Raw genomic sequence first — 15,129 nt, 5'->3', positions numbered from 1 at the left:
GACCCAACTTTAACCTTTAAGCATCATGCATAATATCAAATTAGAAAATTGCTACCCTCTCACTTTGCCCCACAGGGTAAAAAATACAACAACAACAACTGGCAGTAAGGCCGGCGATATACTTTAAAAGGCAAATTAGACGATTGCTTGTTTTTCATGTGCTGTTACATTCAGATACTCTAAACCACTGGGTGGGTTTATTTACCTGCTAATAGTTGTATCATCTACAGATATACAATCTAAATGATAAAGTGGCTGACTGTCAAGCCAGAACAATTTGGTGAAACCCAAGTCAGATATTTTTTTTTTTTTTTTTTTTTTTTAAGTTAGAATTTGTCCCAAAAAAGTTTAACAAAGTTATTTTATTTTCAGTCTATTATTTTCATACAAAAGAGTCTACGTTGAATATGTATTAGAGTTCCCTCAGTATCTAAGTATCACTGCAGGCATTTAGTGCTGGGCCTCTGATACCCAACAATGAGACTGAAGGTTTCCCAATTCAACACCTTATTTTCTGTAGGAGAATTTTAGAGATGCACAGATTTACCCAGGCTGTTAGTTTTTACCATAGTTCCTATTTTGTTTTTGTATTTATGCCGAGAGGCTACCACCAGAAGAAGCTGCTGTTTTTATTTCCAGTTTAAGGGACTCACCATACACGTATGCACTCATTGGCACTGACACTTTGGAAGTTTCTCCTATTATGTTTTTTCAGATCTGCACTTTTAATACAATGGTCATGAGTATTTAGATTTGTCCTTTCTCTGCCATGATATTGGGGAAAGGGTCCGGAGGGTCCCGAAACGTTGCTCTTTGCTTGTTTATATGTACTTGGGCAAATAAAATACAATTTTTTCACGGCTTGCATCTTCAGTGTGCTACTGGATTTTTTTGCTGATGATATTGGGGAAGTGTCTGCATTATTGGTGTTTTTTCTGTTCACTTTCCTTTTATTTAATGATGAGATGATTCCATATCTGTTGTTGCTGCTTATAGGGGCAATGAAACACAATTAGATGTTAGAGGGCTCATTTACTAAAATAGGTGTAAAATTTCAGTTGCCCATAACAACCTGTTTATAATTAGTTTTGATTAATCTACTATTGGTTAGAAATTGGAAGCTAGGATCAGATTGGTTGCTTTGGGTTACTACACTGTGCATTTTAGCACTTATGTTATATATCTGTGCCCAAGTATATTGCCCACCATGGTTTTTTTTTAGTAAACCAAACATATGGGGGGAATTGCATCCCATTGGCAGCATTTTCAGGCAATTCTCATAGAGGCCAGTGGAGAGTAATTTTCTATGTTTGTTTCCATATATTTGGGATGTTTATAAACATGGGGGTAAACCACTCAAATTCTCCCCATATGCCATAGCCCAACGGACAGAATCAATAACATCTGAATTTCAATTCAGTTTTTTGTGGCAAAAATTTGCAAATGAGCTCAAATTTTGAGGCTTGTTAAGCACAAAAAATTAAGATTAAAATTAAGATTAAGATTTAAATTTTTAAAAAATCATTTAAAATCTGGCAAGTTCATATCAACGGGAGTTGAATTTTCAAAATTCCAGCTGTTTTTTCATTTGAATTCTCAATATTAATTCAAACTTTGGAGACTCATTAAAAATGAAGGGTAGGATGTGTTTGCGCTGCATTTGACTTGTTTTTCACATTTTTAAGTGAGTTTTTCAGAAATAATAGCTCTAGTGCTCTTTAGGTTCTTGAGTTTTTTGAAATTTTAAAAAAAACTAAACATTTAAAGTCTCAGAAACTTGCCTCTATGCAGAAGATTGTTGGAAGGTGTTTAGTAAGTTAGTGGTGAGACAGCCAGTGAAAAATCCCGCTATAGAAGGGGAAAAAATAAAACACAAGGAATCTGCTTACCCCACAAAGGCAAAATTGTAAAAAGAAATATTCTTAAAGGAGAAGGAAAGTCATTTTGGCATTTCACTGCGACATGATTGCCACCTAGAACACTATATTTATTCTGCAGAAAGCTTTATCATACCTGAGTAAAGAGCCCTAGAAGCTTTGTCTGTTTGTTTAAGATAGCAGCTGCCATTTTAGCTTGTTCTCCGTACCTTCCAGCCGTTATAGCTCATATTTTACATTCCTAAGGGAGGGGGAGGGAGTTCTTATGGGAGGGGGGAGCAGGCAAGAGGAGAGAGCTGTGCAGACTCTGGCCCCGGGCATGGAGGAATTTTGTGAGAAAGGAAGTCAGAGACCCTAAGAACATGTTTACAAAAAATGAGACAAGAAATCTTGTGTTTCTTTTGACAGAGAACTCAGTGCAGCGTTTCTGTGAGTGCTTATGGCTATATTTACATAGACCTATCTGATAAAGCTTACTGAGTTTTTACCTTTCCTTCTCCTTTAAAATATGAAATACTGAAAAAATTTCTAGTCTTTCATGCCTAAAACTATTTCCTCTTGCAAACTTTGTTTTGTTGTATTTCCATAGGATGGTATTCAGTAGAGAAGCTGTGAGAAGACTAATGAACAGCAAGTGTCGATGCTACAGTAATGATGCCCCTGACGATATGGTACTTGGGATGTGCTTCAGTAGCTTAGGAATAACCGTCACCCACAGTCCGCTCTTCCACCAGGTATGATGCTATTGAGAAGCAGAATCTTGTACAATTATTGAAGTTAACGTTAGTGCTACCTCTTTATACAGATATAACTGTTAGAATTCTGTAAAGTGATTTCTCTACATATGACAGTAAAAAAAAAAACTAGGTGAGAAATCAACAATCATCCAGATATCGTCTGGTACCTTAAACAACCTTAGTTTGAGAAGCATGGAAAAGGCAAAATAACTTAAATATATATATATATAAATAATGTTTTTTTGATACAGTTTTTTCCAGGCTTTGTAATTGTTTCTTCTATTCCATTGATATTTGTCTGCTATTCTTATCTATTGTTCACCTGAATGATCCGAGTAGGACAGGCATCTCTATATGGCAAACTGCCATTCACTTAGGAGTTTTTCATTTAGATGAGTGTGATGTGAAGACGTCAAATGAATATTGTTACTGCATTTCTTCTTACATGGAGGAGTTATGTTAATGTTCAGTGTCAGACTGAGATGCCAGGGGCCCCCTTTCTAAACTTTTAATCCTCCACTCTTCACTCAACCTCTTTATTATCCAAGTCTCCTTTCGCTATCCTTCCATCTCATTTTCCCATACAGAAATAGGGAATGCACATGCAACTGGCCAAATATAAGAAAGAGGGCCCACTGACACCTGGGCCCACCAAGAGTTTTCCTGGTATCCTGGTGGGTCAGTCCGACACTGTTATTGTTAAAGAGGAGTTGCTGGTAATTGTGCCTGTTTTGATAAATAATACAGAAGATGATGGCACTGTGTTTTTTTTTGCTTTAGAAATGCAGAAACTGCAATAAAGAAAAAACTGATAGCTCATAGTAAATGGAAGAAGGTTTAGTAGTCCATAGCTAAATATTAGTAATATAATCAATAGAAATAATAATTATATAATAAATATCTGAGAACTTTAATCCATTGGATGTGATCCTTCTGTTGTCTAAACATTGTTTGCTCCAAGATTTGTAAATTTTCTATTTTGTCTGGAGCTGGTTGCTATGTAGGAAAAGCTTGAGTTCTGATGATATGGAATTTATATAACAAGTAAAGCCCCAAATGAACCTGGCTTGTGTTAATAGATCTTTCTGTCTGCCCTAGGACTGATGTGCTTCTAGCGGTCAATGACCACTAAATAATATAGCTCCTTCCCTGCATTTACCCTACATTACACTCCCTATTAGCGTGGCACACTATTTACTCCTCTTCTAGGGCCATGTGTGCATCAGGTATCATGCACCCTAAGGTGGCACATTTGTAAAGCATTGAAGACTTGTAGAAAAGGGACCTCCATGGTGGGAGCCAGGATACAGGGCCTCAGTAGTTAGCATTTCTACCTAAAGTTTCATTTCAACCTGAGCACTACCTCGGAGTTTATATATTCAACCCTTGTCTATGTAGTTTTTCTCTGACTGCCCAGATTTCTTCCTGTACTCCAAAAACATACACGCAAGTTAACTGGCCAAACTTGAACAAACTTTTAGGAACTTCCAAATGTTTGGATATCTTCATCTATGGTCTGGAATGTTCCTCCATTTCTGTAGCACATATTTGTAGGGCTTGTCACTTGTTGTGTGTTGGCAGATTCAGCAAGACTGAAAACCCATTGAGAATTGGGTTTTTATTCAAAGGACAAATGGTCTTCTTAAAATATTATAATACATTTAACATTACATTTTCTTATTACTCATCTCATTTTCATAATGCTTGTTTAGTCATAAACTAAGAGTCTTAGAACACTGTGTCGTGGACTCCAAAAGCAACACAGGCCTGAACTGGATATCATTGCAATAATGTGTAGATACTTCAGGTTACCTCCGAAGTCCAACGTTTTCATGGGCAGATGCTGGTGAAATATACTGAGCACCAAACATCATATTGATCTCAACAATTCACCTTTTATGAGCAGCCAAGAGAAAATTCCATTTGTAGAAAAAACACTTTATTATTTACACTTACAGTTTTTGCCCGAAATGTTCTCTAAAATATCATTGTATTAACTGGAACGCTTTTCTTCCGCTGTTTCCTGTTAAGAAAAATTTCATAGGACCTTAAGGAGAGTTCCTCATGCATGAAGTACACATCGTAATTGTAAAAATACATTTGTCCCAAGTCATTAAATTACTGTAGATGTTTGTGGTTTGTGTCACATCTGTAAGTAATTTGTTAGTTGTTTATGTAAATCTCGCACTTTGGCTAATCAGTTGCAAATTTTTGTCTGTTGCACAAATCAGCTTTTTGGAATAAAAAATCATTGGGGGGGGGAAAGCCATTATTCTTACTATAAGTGCTTGATTAAAGGGCAAGGAAAATCCACAAAACCACATTTCACAGAAAGATTACCTCCCCTTCCACCTTTCCAAAGGCTATGGTTATGCCTCAAGAATTCTTTATGACCATTGTTTTCCAAAAATGCAATGCTATCTTGGATCTGTTTCTGAGCCAGAAATAAAGGTAAGAAGCAGATACCTGCTGCCTTTGGTAAGTTAACGGTATAGTCAGACCCGGGGATGGGAGTGCAGAGGGGGGGAAATCTGGCAGTGCCAAATAGGGTTGTCAGTGGCAGCAACCTGGTTGGGCAGTGGTGGGAACCTGTCTGCTTACATCACAAGTCTTTTTCCCACAACTCTTTGGGGCACATACATGCATAGTTGACCTCCGAGACTCTGATTACTAGAATTGAATTGGTCGTGTGAGGAGCAAAGGAAAGCAGGTTGGTGGACATCCATGTCATCAGAATTTCAAAAAGGAGCAGCATATAACCAGGCATATACAGAGCTTGGACTAATAGTAGTGCCCATGCCCAAATACTAACTCTTAAGTGGCAACCATACAAATAACAGCCAAAGTGACATGTTCCTAGTGATAAGAAGAAGGAACATTTCATTTGAGTTGCTGGGGGTAACTTACATAGTTACATAGTTAAATAGGGTTGAAAAAAGACCAGTGTCCATCAAGTTCAACCCATCCAAGTAAACCCAGCACACTTAACCCACACCTACCAATCTATACACTCACATACATACACTATATATACAACCACTAGTACTAACTGTAGATATTAGTATCACAATAGCCTTAGATATTCTGATTGTTCAAGAACTCATCCAGGCCCCTCTTAAAGGCATTAACAGAATCTGCCATTACCACATCACTAGGAAGGGCATTCCATAACCTCACTGCCCTCACCGTGAAAAACCCCCTACGCTGCTTCAAATGGAAGCTCCGTTCCTCTAATCTAAAGGGGTGACCTCTGGTGCGCTGATTGTTTTTATGGGAAAAAAGAACATCCCCCAACTGCCTATAATCCCCTCTAATGTACTTGTACAGAGTAATCATGTCCCCTCGCATAACAAGTCATTATATAGATCCAGGTGCAGGCTCTATAAATACATTTTGCACAAAACAGCTCATATGTAAAACCCTGCTTCATCTAAATAAACCATTTTCCTAAAAATATACGTTTCTCTCATAGTATGTGCCATTGGGTAATCCTAAATTGAAAATTGCCACTTAGTATTAAGGACGCCCCCTGGGATCTTACGATTCACAGTGCACACAAACAAGCCAAGGGCCCCCATACATGTTAGGCCACATCAGCCAATGAATGGACAGAGTTCTGCCTTTTGCTCCCACACTACTTCCTGTTACAGTTAGAGCTGCATTATTTCCTGTCAGCTGATCTCTGAGGGAGCACACAGCCCATCACTAAATGGCGGCTCAAGGGAAAGGATGTAAAAGGGCAATATTTAGTGATATAAATATTTCACCTAATATGATATAAACTATGGTTTAGGTATTCGTTCTGGAAGTATACTTTTCCCTGGATTTTTGTAGGTTAAGATTATCTGTACAATGTGCATAGGAGTGTGCAAAGAAAATGAAGTATGAAACACAGAGGTGCTGAATTTTTCTGATTTTTTTTCAATCCCAGGCACGGCCAACAGATTATGCGAAAGATTATCTCGCTCACCAAATACCAATCTCCTTCCATAAGCACTGGAACATCGATCCCATTAAGGTTTATTATAAGTGGCTCGGCCAAGATGAAGAAAAACAGCAACATGGACAGAAAAATCTAAAGCAAGAATTGTGAGCACAGCGGTTATGCTTTCTAGTCACGTGACATAAAGTGAGCCATAGGACATTCAAATGCCATTTTTAATTTTCTGACCTCCTGAGATGTTCTCTTTTTTTTATAATGAATAAAGTTAATTTGTGTTTACAATTTAAACATGGACATGGATATTTTTCACAAGCCTCTGTTATACAGATGGAGCACTTTGTTATTCACACAGCTTAAATGGAGCACCACGAGCCACCACAGTCTATCATGTCAAAGAATTCAGCAAATGAGTGTTAATTATCTGTTTACATTGAGTCGTACATGGGGCTTGGTGAGCAATCTGAACCAAATGTCTAGATCAAGCTCCATCTGTAGGTACAGGCTTTTTTGGTATTGGTTCAGTGATGGTCCTCATCATATTCAGGTGTATTTTTGTGTGGGGGGCAGTATATGGCTTGGTCGCTACTGTTTCTAACCTTTTTCCTACAGTTACAAGAAGTCTTGGTAAGTTAGTTTCATTCTGATACTGTTAATGTTTTCTGTACCTGTAACCATTGAAATGAAAGAGGGGTCAAAGCAATCTCTTCACTATACAGGTATAGGGATCCGTTATCTGGAAACCCATTATCCAGAAAGCTCCAAATCACTTGAATTAATCCCATAGACTCCATTATAAGCAAATAATTCTCTTTTTTAAAAATGATTCCCTTTCTCTGTAATAATAAAACAGTACCTTGTACTTGATCCCAACTAAGATATAATTACCCCTTATTGGGGGCAGAACAGCCCTATTGGGTTTATTTAATGGTTAAATGATTCCCTTTTCTCTGTAATAATAAAACAGTACCTGTACTTGATCCCAACTAAGATATAATTACCCCTTATTGGGGGCAGAACAGCCCTATTGGGTTTATTTAATGGTTAAATGATTCCCTTTTCTCTGTAATAATAAAACAGTACCTGTACTTGATCCCAACTAAGATATAATTACCCCTTATTGGGGGCAGAACAGCCCTATTGGGTTTATTTAATGGTTAAATGATTCCCTTTTCTCTGTAATAATAAAACAGTACCTGTACTTGATCCCAACTAAGATATAATTACCCCTTATTGGGGGCAGAACAGCCCTATTGGGTTTATTTAATGGTTAAATGATTCCCTTTTCTCTGTAATAATAAAACAGTACCTGTACTTGATCCCAACTAAGATATAATTACCCCTTATTGGGGGCAGAACAGCCCTATTGGGTTTATTTAATGGTTAAATGATTCCCTTTTCTCTGTAATAATAAAACAGTACCTGTACTTGATCCCAACTAAGATATAATTACCCCTTATTGGGGGCAGAACAGCCCTATTGGGTTTATTTAATGGTTAAATGATTCCCTTTTCTCTGTAATAATAAAACAGTACCTGTACTTGATCCCAACTAAGATATAATTACCCCTTATTGGGGGCAGAACAGCCCTATTGGGTTTATTTAATGGTTAAATGATTCCCTTTTCTCTGTAATAATAAAACAGTACCTGTACTTGATCCCAACTAAGATATAATGAATCCTTATTGGAAACAAAACAATCCCATTGGGTTTAATTAATTTTAAAACGAGTCTTTAATAGACTTTGAGTATGGAAATCCAAATTAGAGAAAGACCCCTTCGGAAAACCCCAGGTCCCGAGCATTCTGGATAATGGGTCTCATACCTGCGACTCAGAAATAATGGAGTTTGTTAGGGTACTTGAACGTTATTTCATGCAAAAAAATAGTATATTTCTTTGAAATATTGGTCAAATATTAATAAATCTGCCCCTATATGCTTGTTGTCAAATATAATATATACTTTTCCACTACTTCCCCCCGAATTCTTCATAAAGGATTCGGCCGAATACCAAACCAAAACCTAATTAGCATATGCTAATTTGGTTTTGAAAGGGTTAAATGTTGCCACATTTTTGGATTCGGTTTGGCCAGGACCGTGGATTCGTCTGAATCTGAATCCTGTCGGAAAAGGCAGAATCTTGGCCGAATACCGAACTGAATCCTGTATTCGGTGCATCCCTACCAAATACACAGTATTTTTTACAAACAGCTTTGCAAGATGCCATCAGGGGGAGTTCCTGGTCTCTGTTGGTATCCCAGGCATACGCCTTGGCAGCCCATGATCCAGTCTTACCTTGGGATGGTTCAACACCAAAGCAGAGCAAGTAGATTAGTGCATTATCTGAACTTATGCCTGTATATACTTGTATTAAACTGAAACATCCTTATTAGGTGGGAACAATAGTACTGATAGGTGGTAGAACTCCATGGGGGGAATTCATACAAATGTCAGGAAGAACACAGTCCTTATGTGGTTCCTGTGCCTAATGTTTTTTGTATGCTTTTGCCAAGTGAAGTTATCGCCATTTGTCCCCAACATTTTCATTTTGACATAAACAATGTTGATGGAATTGTTGTGGCTCCTACTTATTCTCAAAAATGTCACACCTATAACACAAAGATCACCATGCCTCTTTCACAATTGTGATCCATTACCAACCTGAATAGAAAATACCTTTGCACCAGTCCCTTTTGAAGAGTTTGAAAATCAAATGATTTTGCTTTAAAGCAGAAGGAAAGTCATTTTGGCATTTTACTGCCAATAGATTCCCCACATTGGTGCCACTTAGAACACTGTATATATTCTGCAGAAAGCTTTACCTGAGTAAACAGCTTTAGAAGCTTTCCCTGTTTAAGATAGCAGCTGCCATTTTAAGTAGCTTCCTGCTGCAGCTCTAGCCGTTACAGCTCAGATCACACATTCCTAAGGGAGGGGGGGAGTAAGTTTTATGAATTCTTATGGGACGGGGGGGGAGCAGGAGAAGGGAGAGAGCTGGGCAGACTCTGGCCCTGGGAATGAAGGCTTTTTCCGAGAGAGGAAGTCAGATATCAAAGAACATGTTTACAAAAAAGGAGACAAGAAATCCTGTGTTTCTTTTGATAGAGGACTCAATGCAGCTTTTCTGCGAGTGATTATGACATAGACCTTTCTGATAAAGCTTACTTAGTTTTTACTTTTCCTTCTCCTTTAGGAGTCTTTCTTGGAGCAGGATTAGCTGAACAAGTTTTGAATCCATACTGTTCCCAACACTGTAATACAGTATATTGTGTTACTATTTCTACCTCTGGAGAGAATGTAGGCAAGAGTGAGTATAGCGAGTATGCATATCTGGGACTTGTTCCTGTGCAGACTGCTCCCTTGATGCACCATTTTGTTCTGTATTTACATAAGCAGTTATAATGTAATTTCTGTACATTGTTTCTAAATTCCCGCTGCAAACCAACACTTATCTGAACTGCTCTATGAGTAGCTGTGCATTATTTCAAGAAAGTTCCTCAGACTCAACAAACCTGTTTCGTCATATGTTCTTTTGTATTGTCTCATAGAATGTTCTAAAAACAATGGCCAATATTCTACAATTGATGACAAAATTGTACCTAGCGTCAGTCTATTTGTCATATTTGCTGTCCATCAAAGTGCCTTATGTAGTAGGTAAGTTATATCTACTGACAGTAGTAATTGACATCTATACTTCAAAGCTCGTAATTATGTTTTACTGTCGTCTGATATTTACAAGTCTTAATTTATCATTGAATAAAGGGTTTCAGTTGGCGAAATAACTATTATTTCTTTTCTGTATGTAACACATATAAGGGCTGATTCACTAAAGTGCTATAAATTTTATCGCACGCTTTTTTGAGTTAAATTAGTCGCGATAATTAGCGCGCGATTCACCATAGTATTATCGCGTGCGTTAAGTCGCCATATCACATGCGTTATTTTTCGAGCGACCGCATGCGTTAGTTTTAACGCATCCGTTAAATAGCGCGCAGAAAAGAATATGATCGCATGATTCACTATCACTTAGGCGCGCTAAATATCGCATTAGGCTATGCGAAAATTAACACCTACTTCAGGCAGGCGGTAATTATAGAAAAGTACAGTAAATGAGCTTTTGGCAATAAAATATGGATTTTGCAGTGTTATTTATTCAAGTCTGTGTTGGCCCTAGAGTGATGCAGCTGCCAGTTTGCAACGAAATGGTAATTTTTAATACAGTAATTTTCCGCAAGTATTGGCGTGTATGGCTAACATGGCGTGCGTTTATTCGCACGACTATTTCTATTTGGCTACAAGTGATGAAATGTTTCGCCAGGCATGGATTCGCAGCGAATTTTTGGACGTGCGGCGAATTTTTCTACGGCGAATTTTTTCATGCGTTTCGCAAAACAATCTGCCAATGGCAAAATGCATGAAAAAATTCGCCACGCAAAAATTCACCGCACGTCCAAAAATTGACACAGGCGTCAAAAAATATTAGTCGCGGGCAACAATTTTTTTGCCCGCACAACATTTTTGCCGTTTCGCGGATCTTTCAAAAGATTTGCTAATATTTTACTAAAGATAACCAGAACACATTTGCTCATCACTAGTGGCTACTATTTATATGCTACTATTTATATGCTACTATTTATATGCTACTATTTATATGCTACTATTTATATGCTACTATTTATATGCTACTATTTATATGTGGCGACAATTTATATACACTATTTATATGCGGCAACAATTTTTATACACTATTTCTAAGCTACTATTTATATGCGGCGACTATTCGTGTGCGTTATTTAGCGCATGTACTGTCAAATACTGCATGTATGCTTATAGTGAATCCTGCGATAAGACGCGATAACATTTTTAACGCACGCTATAAATAGCGCAGGTTATTTCGCACTTTAGTGAATCGGCCCCATAGTTTGGTAAAGATAAGTGCCGTTGGTGAATCACATTTTTTAGCTTCTCAGTTGAATCCAAATGAACATCTGGGACCAGGGGTATTATAATGAGTAAGGATAATGAGTTTAACCAGAATAATATAGTAACAGTACAAAGTCAGACAATCCACCAAATAAAAAGTTGCTCTTCATATTGTAATCGATCAAAAGTTAATATCTCATATCAGTGCTTTTTATACACCCTAAGCTAGCAGTCCAGCCTTCACCAAACGAGCACATTGCAGGGCCTCCCCATGTCAGAATGGATTTGTTCGAATCAGGAGCCAATAAATACTACCTTTGATAGACCTACATTAGCAGCATAAAGCAAACTCATCCTATTTGTATGGGGGAGTCCGGATTGTTCCATTACTGAGAAAGTAAAATTAAGCACTAGATGGTTATCATGACTGGTATAACCCCTTGTTAGAGCAGATGAATAAAGACTCTTCTCACAATGGTCAATTAACCGAGGGGCTTAACGAGTCTCTTATTATGTTATTGTCTGTGTCTGATGGAAAAGGTTACGTGGAGACTATTTTTTAGCTATGAGAAGTTGGGCTAGATTATTAGCAGAATCAATCAATGCTTCTTGAGAAGAATTAATCATAGATATTCAGATTAAGCTATTAAGGCACTCAAGGGCTGCACATATACTATCAATGCGATAAGAAAAAACTAATTAGTCTGGATCCCAGAGAGACATTTAATTTGGCTAGACCTATTTATTTCTGTAAGAGCCTGCCAAAAGATAACATCCACTGCAACTTTACTAGAAGAATCAGCCTTTGTACTAGAATATTGGCTTGTCCTGTAAGATGAGAGACAAAATTGTTTTTAATAGAGTTAAGGTGGCCAAACGAGCACATATTATAGTGTATAGTCACCTTTAGTCTGCCCTCTTGCAGGTTAAGGTGGCCATACAGGGTCATGCAGGTTTTAGCTGCCGATTCAGGTCCATAGGACTGATGTGGTGGCTTATCTGCCTGTGTATGGTGGCCTCCGACTGGCCTACCAAACCAATATCTGGCCGGAAATCTGCCAGATGTTGATTGAGTAGGTTTGATTTCCCCATCAGATCGAGAATTGCATCGCCTCATTGATGCGTCCTCGCTCTGACAGCTGGTATTCCTATTATTGCAGTTGTTGGGCCGTAGGGCCGAATGATCAGATTGGCATGATTTCATGCACCTTAGGTGGGCATTGTTGGTCATTTTTAATTTACCAGAAGTTTATTATAGAGCAAGACCATGAGACAAGGTTCTCAGCATAACTGATGCTTTATTTATGAAACAAAGACAGAGTGTTGTGGAAGCTTTCAGCAGCACAGGGCAATAACTGGAATGTGTCACAAACAGCTTCAGGTGAGGCCCTGAATGTCTTAGCCCTTTATAGATGATAGCATACCTTATCTTTAGACTAAATAACACTCCTTTTACTACAGGGAGCCACTCTCAGTTGGGAAAAGTGTTTGTGAGCCTCACAGGCATGAAAAAAGTTCTTTGGGAGACAGTTCTTTTGGATGCACAGAGACACAGCGTTACTCCAAGCAGAACCTCCTACAGGCCAGCAGTCACATGGGGCTACTAAATAGCCAATCACAGTCCTTATATGGCATCCCTTAATAACTTTGTTCATCTTTGTGTGGCTCCCCAACACTTTGTACACCTGAGTGTGACTCATAAAAAGTTGGGGATCCCTGCTTTAGAACCTCTTCCAAAGACTGGAATTCAAAGAGACGGAACTATGGGATGCCTTCATTTTATAGACTAGGGAACAACACTGAGACTTCCCAAAAACAGGGCAGCTTAACTCCTTACATACCTTATACTTTCTACTGAGCCCATCCCCTATGAGCTCACCCTAAGCCTGCCCACACAGTCCCTATGCAGTTCCACCCAACTAGCCCCTATGTAGACCGGTAGTGCCGTCACATTAACCCTTCATCACTAGAGATGTAGCGAACTGTTCGCCGGCGAACTAATTTGCGCGAACATCAGGTGTTCGCAAGTTCGCAAACTTTTCGCGCATGTTCGCAATTTGGGTTCGCGTTTTTCCGCTGTGTTTTTTCTCGGCCTAAAAACGCTGCTCAAGCCACACATGGCATTTTCCAGCAAATCCCATTTCCATGGTGCTAATAGTGCGAAATAGCAAAAAACGCTCCGTATTTCCGCTAGGTCTGCCAGCTGCCTTTGCGTATACATACATAGGCGCATTTTCAATAAGGCTAGGGGAGGCTAAGCCTCCCCAAACCTGCTCTGGCACCCTAAAAATAAAAAAATAAAATAAAAAAACCTGGCTCTGTTTCTGCGCTGTCCTGCAAATCTTCCCCTGTCCCTGCAAGCTCCGGGTTCTGCTCTAATCAGCTGTGCTCTGATTGGATCTTTCTTCTTGTATATTCTCCAATCAGAGCACAGCTTTCTTGACAGACAGTAAAATTGACCAATCAAGACACAGATGCAGACAGGGATCGGGAAATTTTGCAAACTGCAGAAATGAAGACTTAAAAAAGAAGAATCTGCAGACTGTAAGTTTACCCATGAACCAGCTTTGAACTTTGCTGCAGTTTTCATCCCACAGGTACTATACTGTATATGTTCTAAAGGCTGACCCACTAGCTGGAATTAAATTGTTTTTTGTCATCTGACATTTTTAATATTCCCTACCCTAACAGATGGAGGGTAAGTTAATTTTTCCCCCTGACAAAGCTCATTGTGCTTTTATATATTTGTTATGGTTTTTTGCACATTCTATTTTTTTTTTACTTTTGTCATTGTTTTTTTCATTTATAGTAAGTTACAGTGGGGCCAATGCTGTGTATCAGTGCCAGTGTTATAGTGCCAGGGCCTGAATATCTGCCATCTGTACCCACTGCTCCTCATGGCATATAATGTGCTGGGTTTGTATATAAAGACTGTGTCTCACTGTATATAATGTGCCTGGGATGTCAGTACCCGCTGCCTCACTTTCTATAAAGCTAACTTAAACCCATCTAATGGGGAGGTTCACTTTTAAGTTAACTTGTAGTATATTATAGAATGGCCTATTCCTAGCAACTTTGCATTACGCAACGCTGTGTCAACAACGTATTTTTCAGAGAAATTTTTGCCCTTGATCCCCCTCCTGCATGTCACTGTCCAGGTCGTGGCACCCTTTAAACAACTTTAAAATCAGTTTTCTGGCCAGAAATGGCTTTTCTAGGTTTTAAAGTTCGCCTTCCCATTGAAGTCTATGGGGTTTGCAAAGTTTGCGAACTTTCACACTTTTTGGCGTTTTTTTGAGGTTCGCTACATCCCTATTCATCTCAGACCAAGCAGTTTCAATTTTTCCCCTTTAATGGCCGCCTGTAGCCCACCCCACTGCAGCTCAATGGTACCCACGGACCACAGGTACCCAACCCGCAGCAGGACTCTACCTCACACTTACATACAGTGCAGTAGTTTTAAATGTCAAACAACAAAGACTTCCGCGTTGTTCATTCATATATAGCCATGCCCTAGCAGGCAGCCCATTCATTCAAGCTGTGCCAATCAAATGTCCACGTGGTGTTTCCACTGTGCTGTGAATTACAGTTGGCAACTTTATTGAAATGAAAGAAAAAGCCAAGTAAAAAACAACAAGGGAAAAACTGCTTC

The 15,129-nt window shown here is 38.7% G+C and overlaps 1 protein-coding gene across 2 annotated transcripts in view; it reads left to right on the top strand.

The window, feature by feature from the left end:
- b3glct (beta 3-glucosyltransferase) overlaps positions 1 to 6,845 on the top strand; it is a 196,651-nt gene extending 189,806 nt beyond the window's left edge. For both annotated transcript variants that reach the window (XM_031896123.1, NM_001079083.1), the window contains 2 exon segments: positions 2,467 to 2,611; positions 6,546 to 6,845. In XM_031896123.1, coding sequence (XP_031751983.1) covers positions 2,467 to 2,611; positions 6,546 to 6,707 — 307 coding nt within the window. In that variant the 3' untranslated portion in view covers positions 6,708 to 6,845.
- Positions 6,846 to 15,129: the final 8,284 nt, after the last annotated feature.

Source organism: Xenopus tropicalis, chromosome 2 (genome assembly GCF_000004195.4).
Source record: "Xenopus tropicalis strain Nigerian chromosome 2, UCB_Xtro_10.0, whole genome shotgun sequence".
NCBI lineage: Eukaryota > Metazoa > Chordata > Amphibia > Anura > Pipidae > Xenopus > Xenopus tropicalis.
This window is presented reverse-complemented; position numbering and strand designations above follow the sequence as displayed.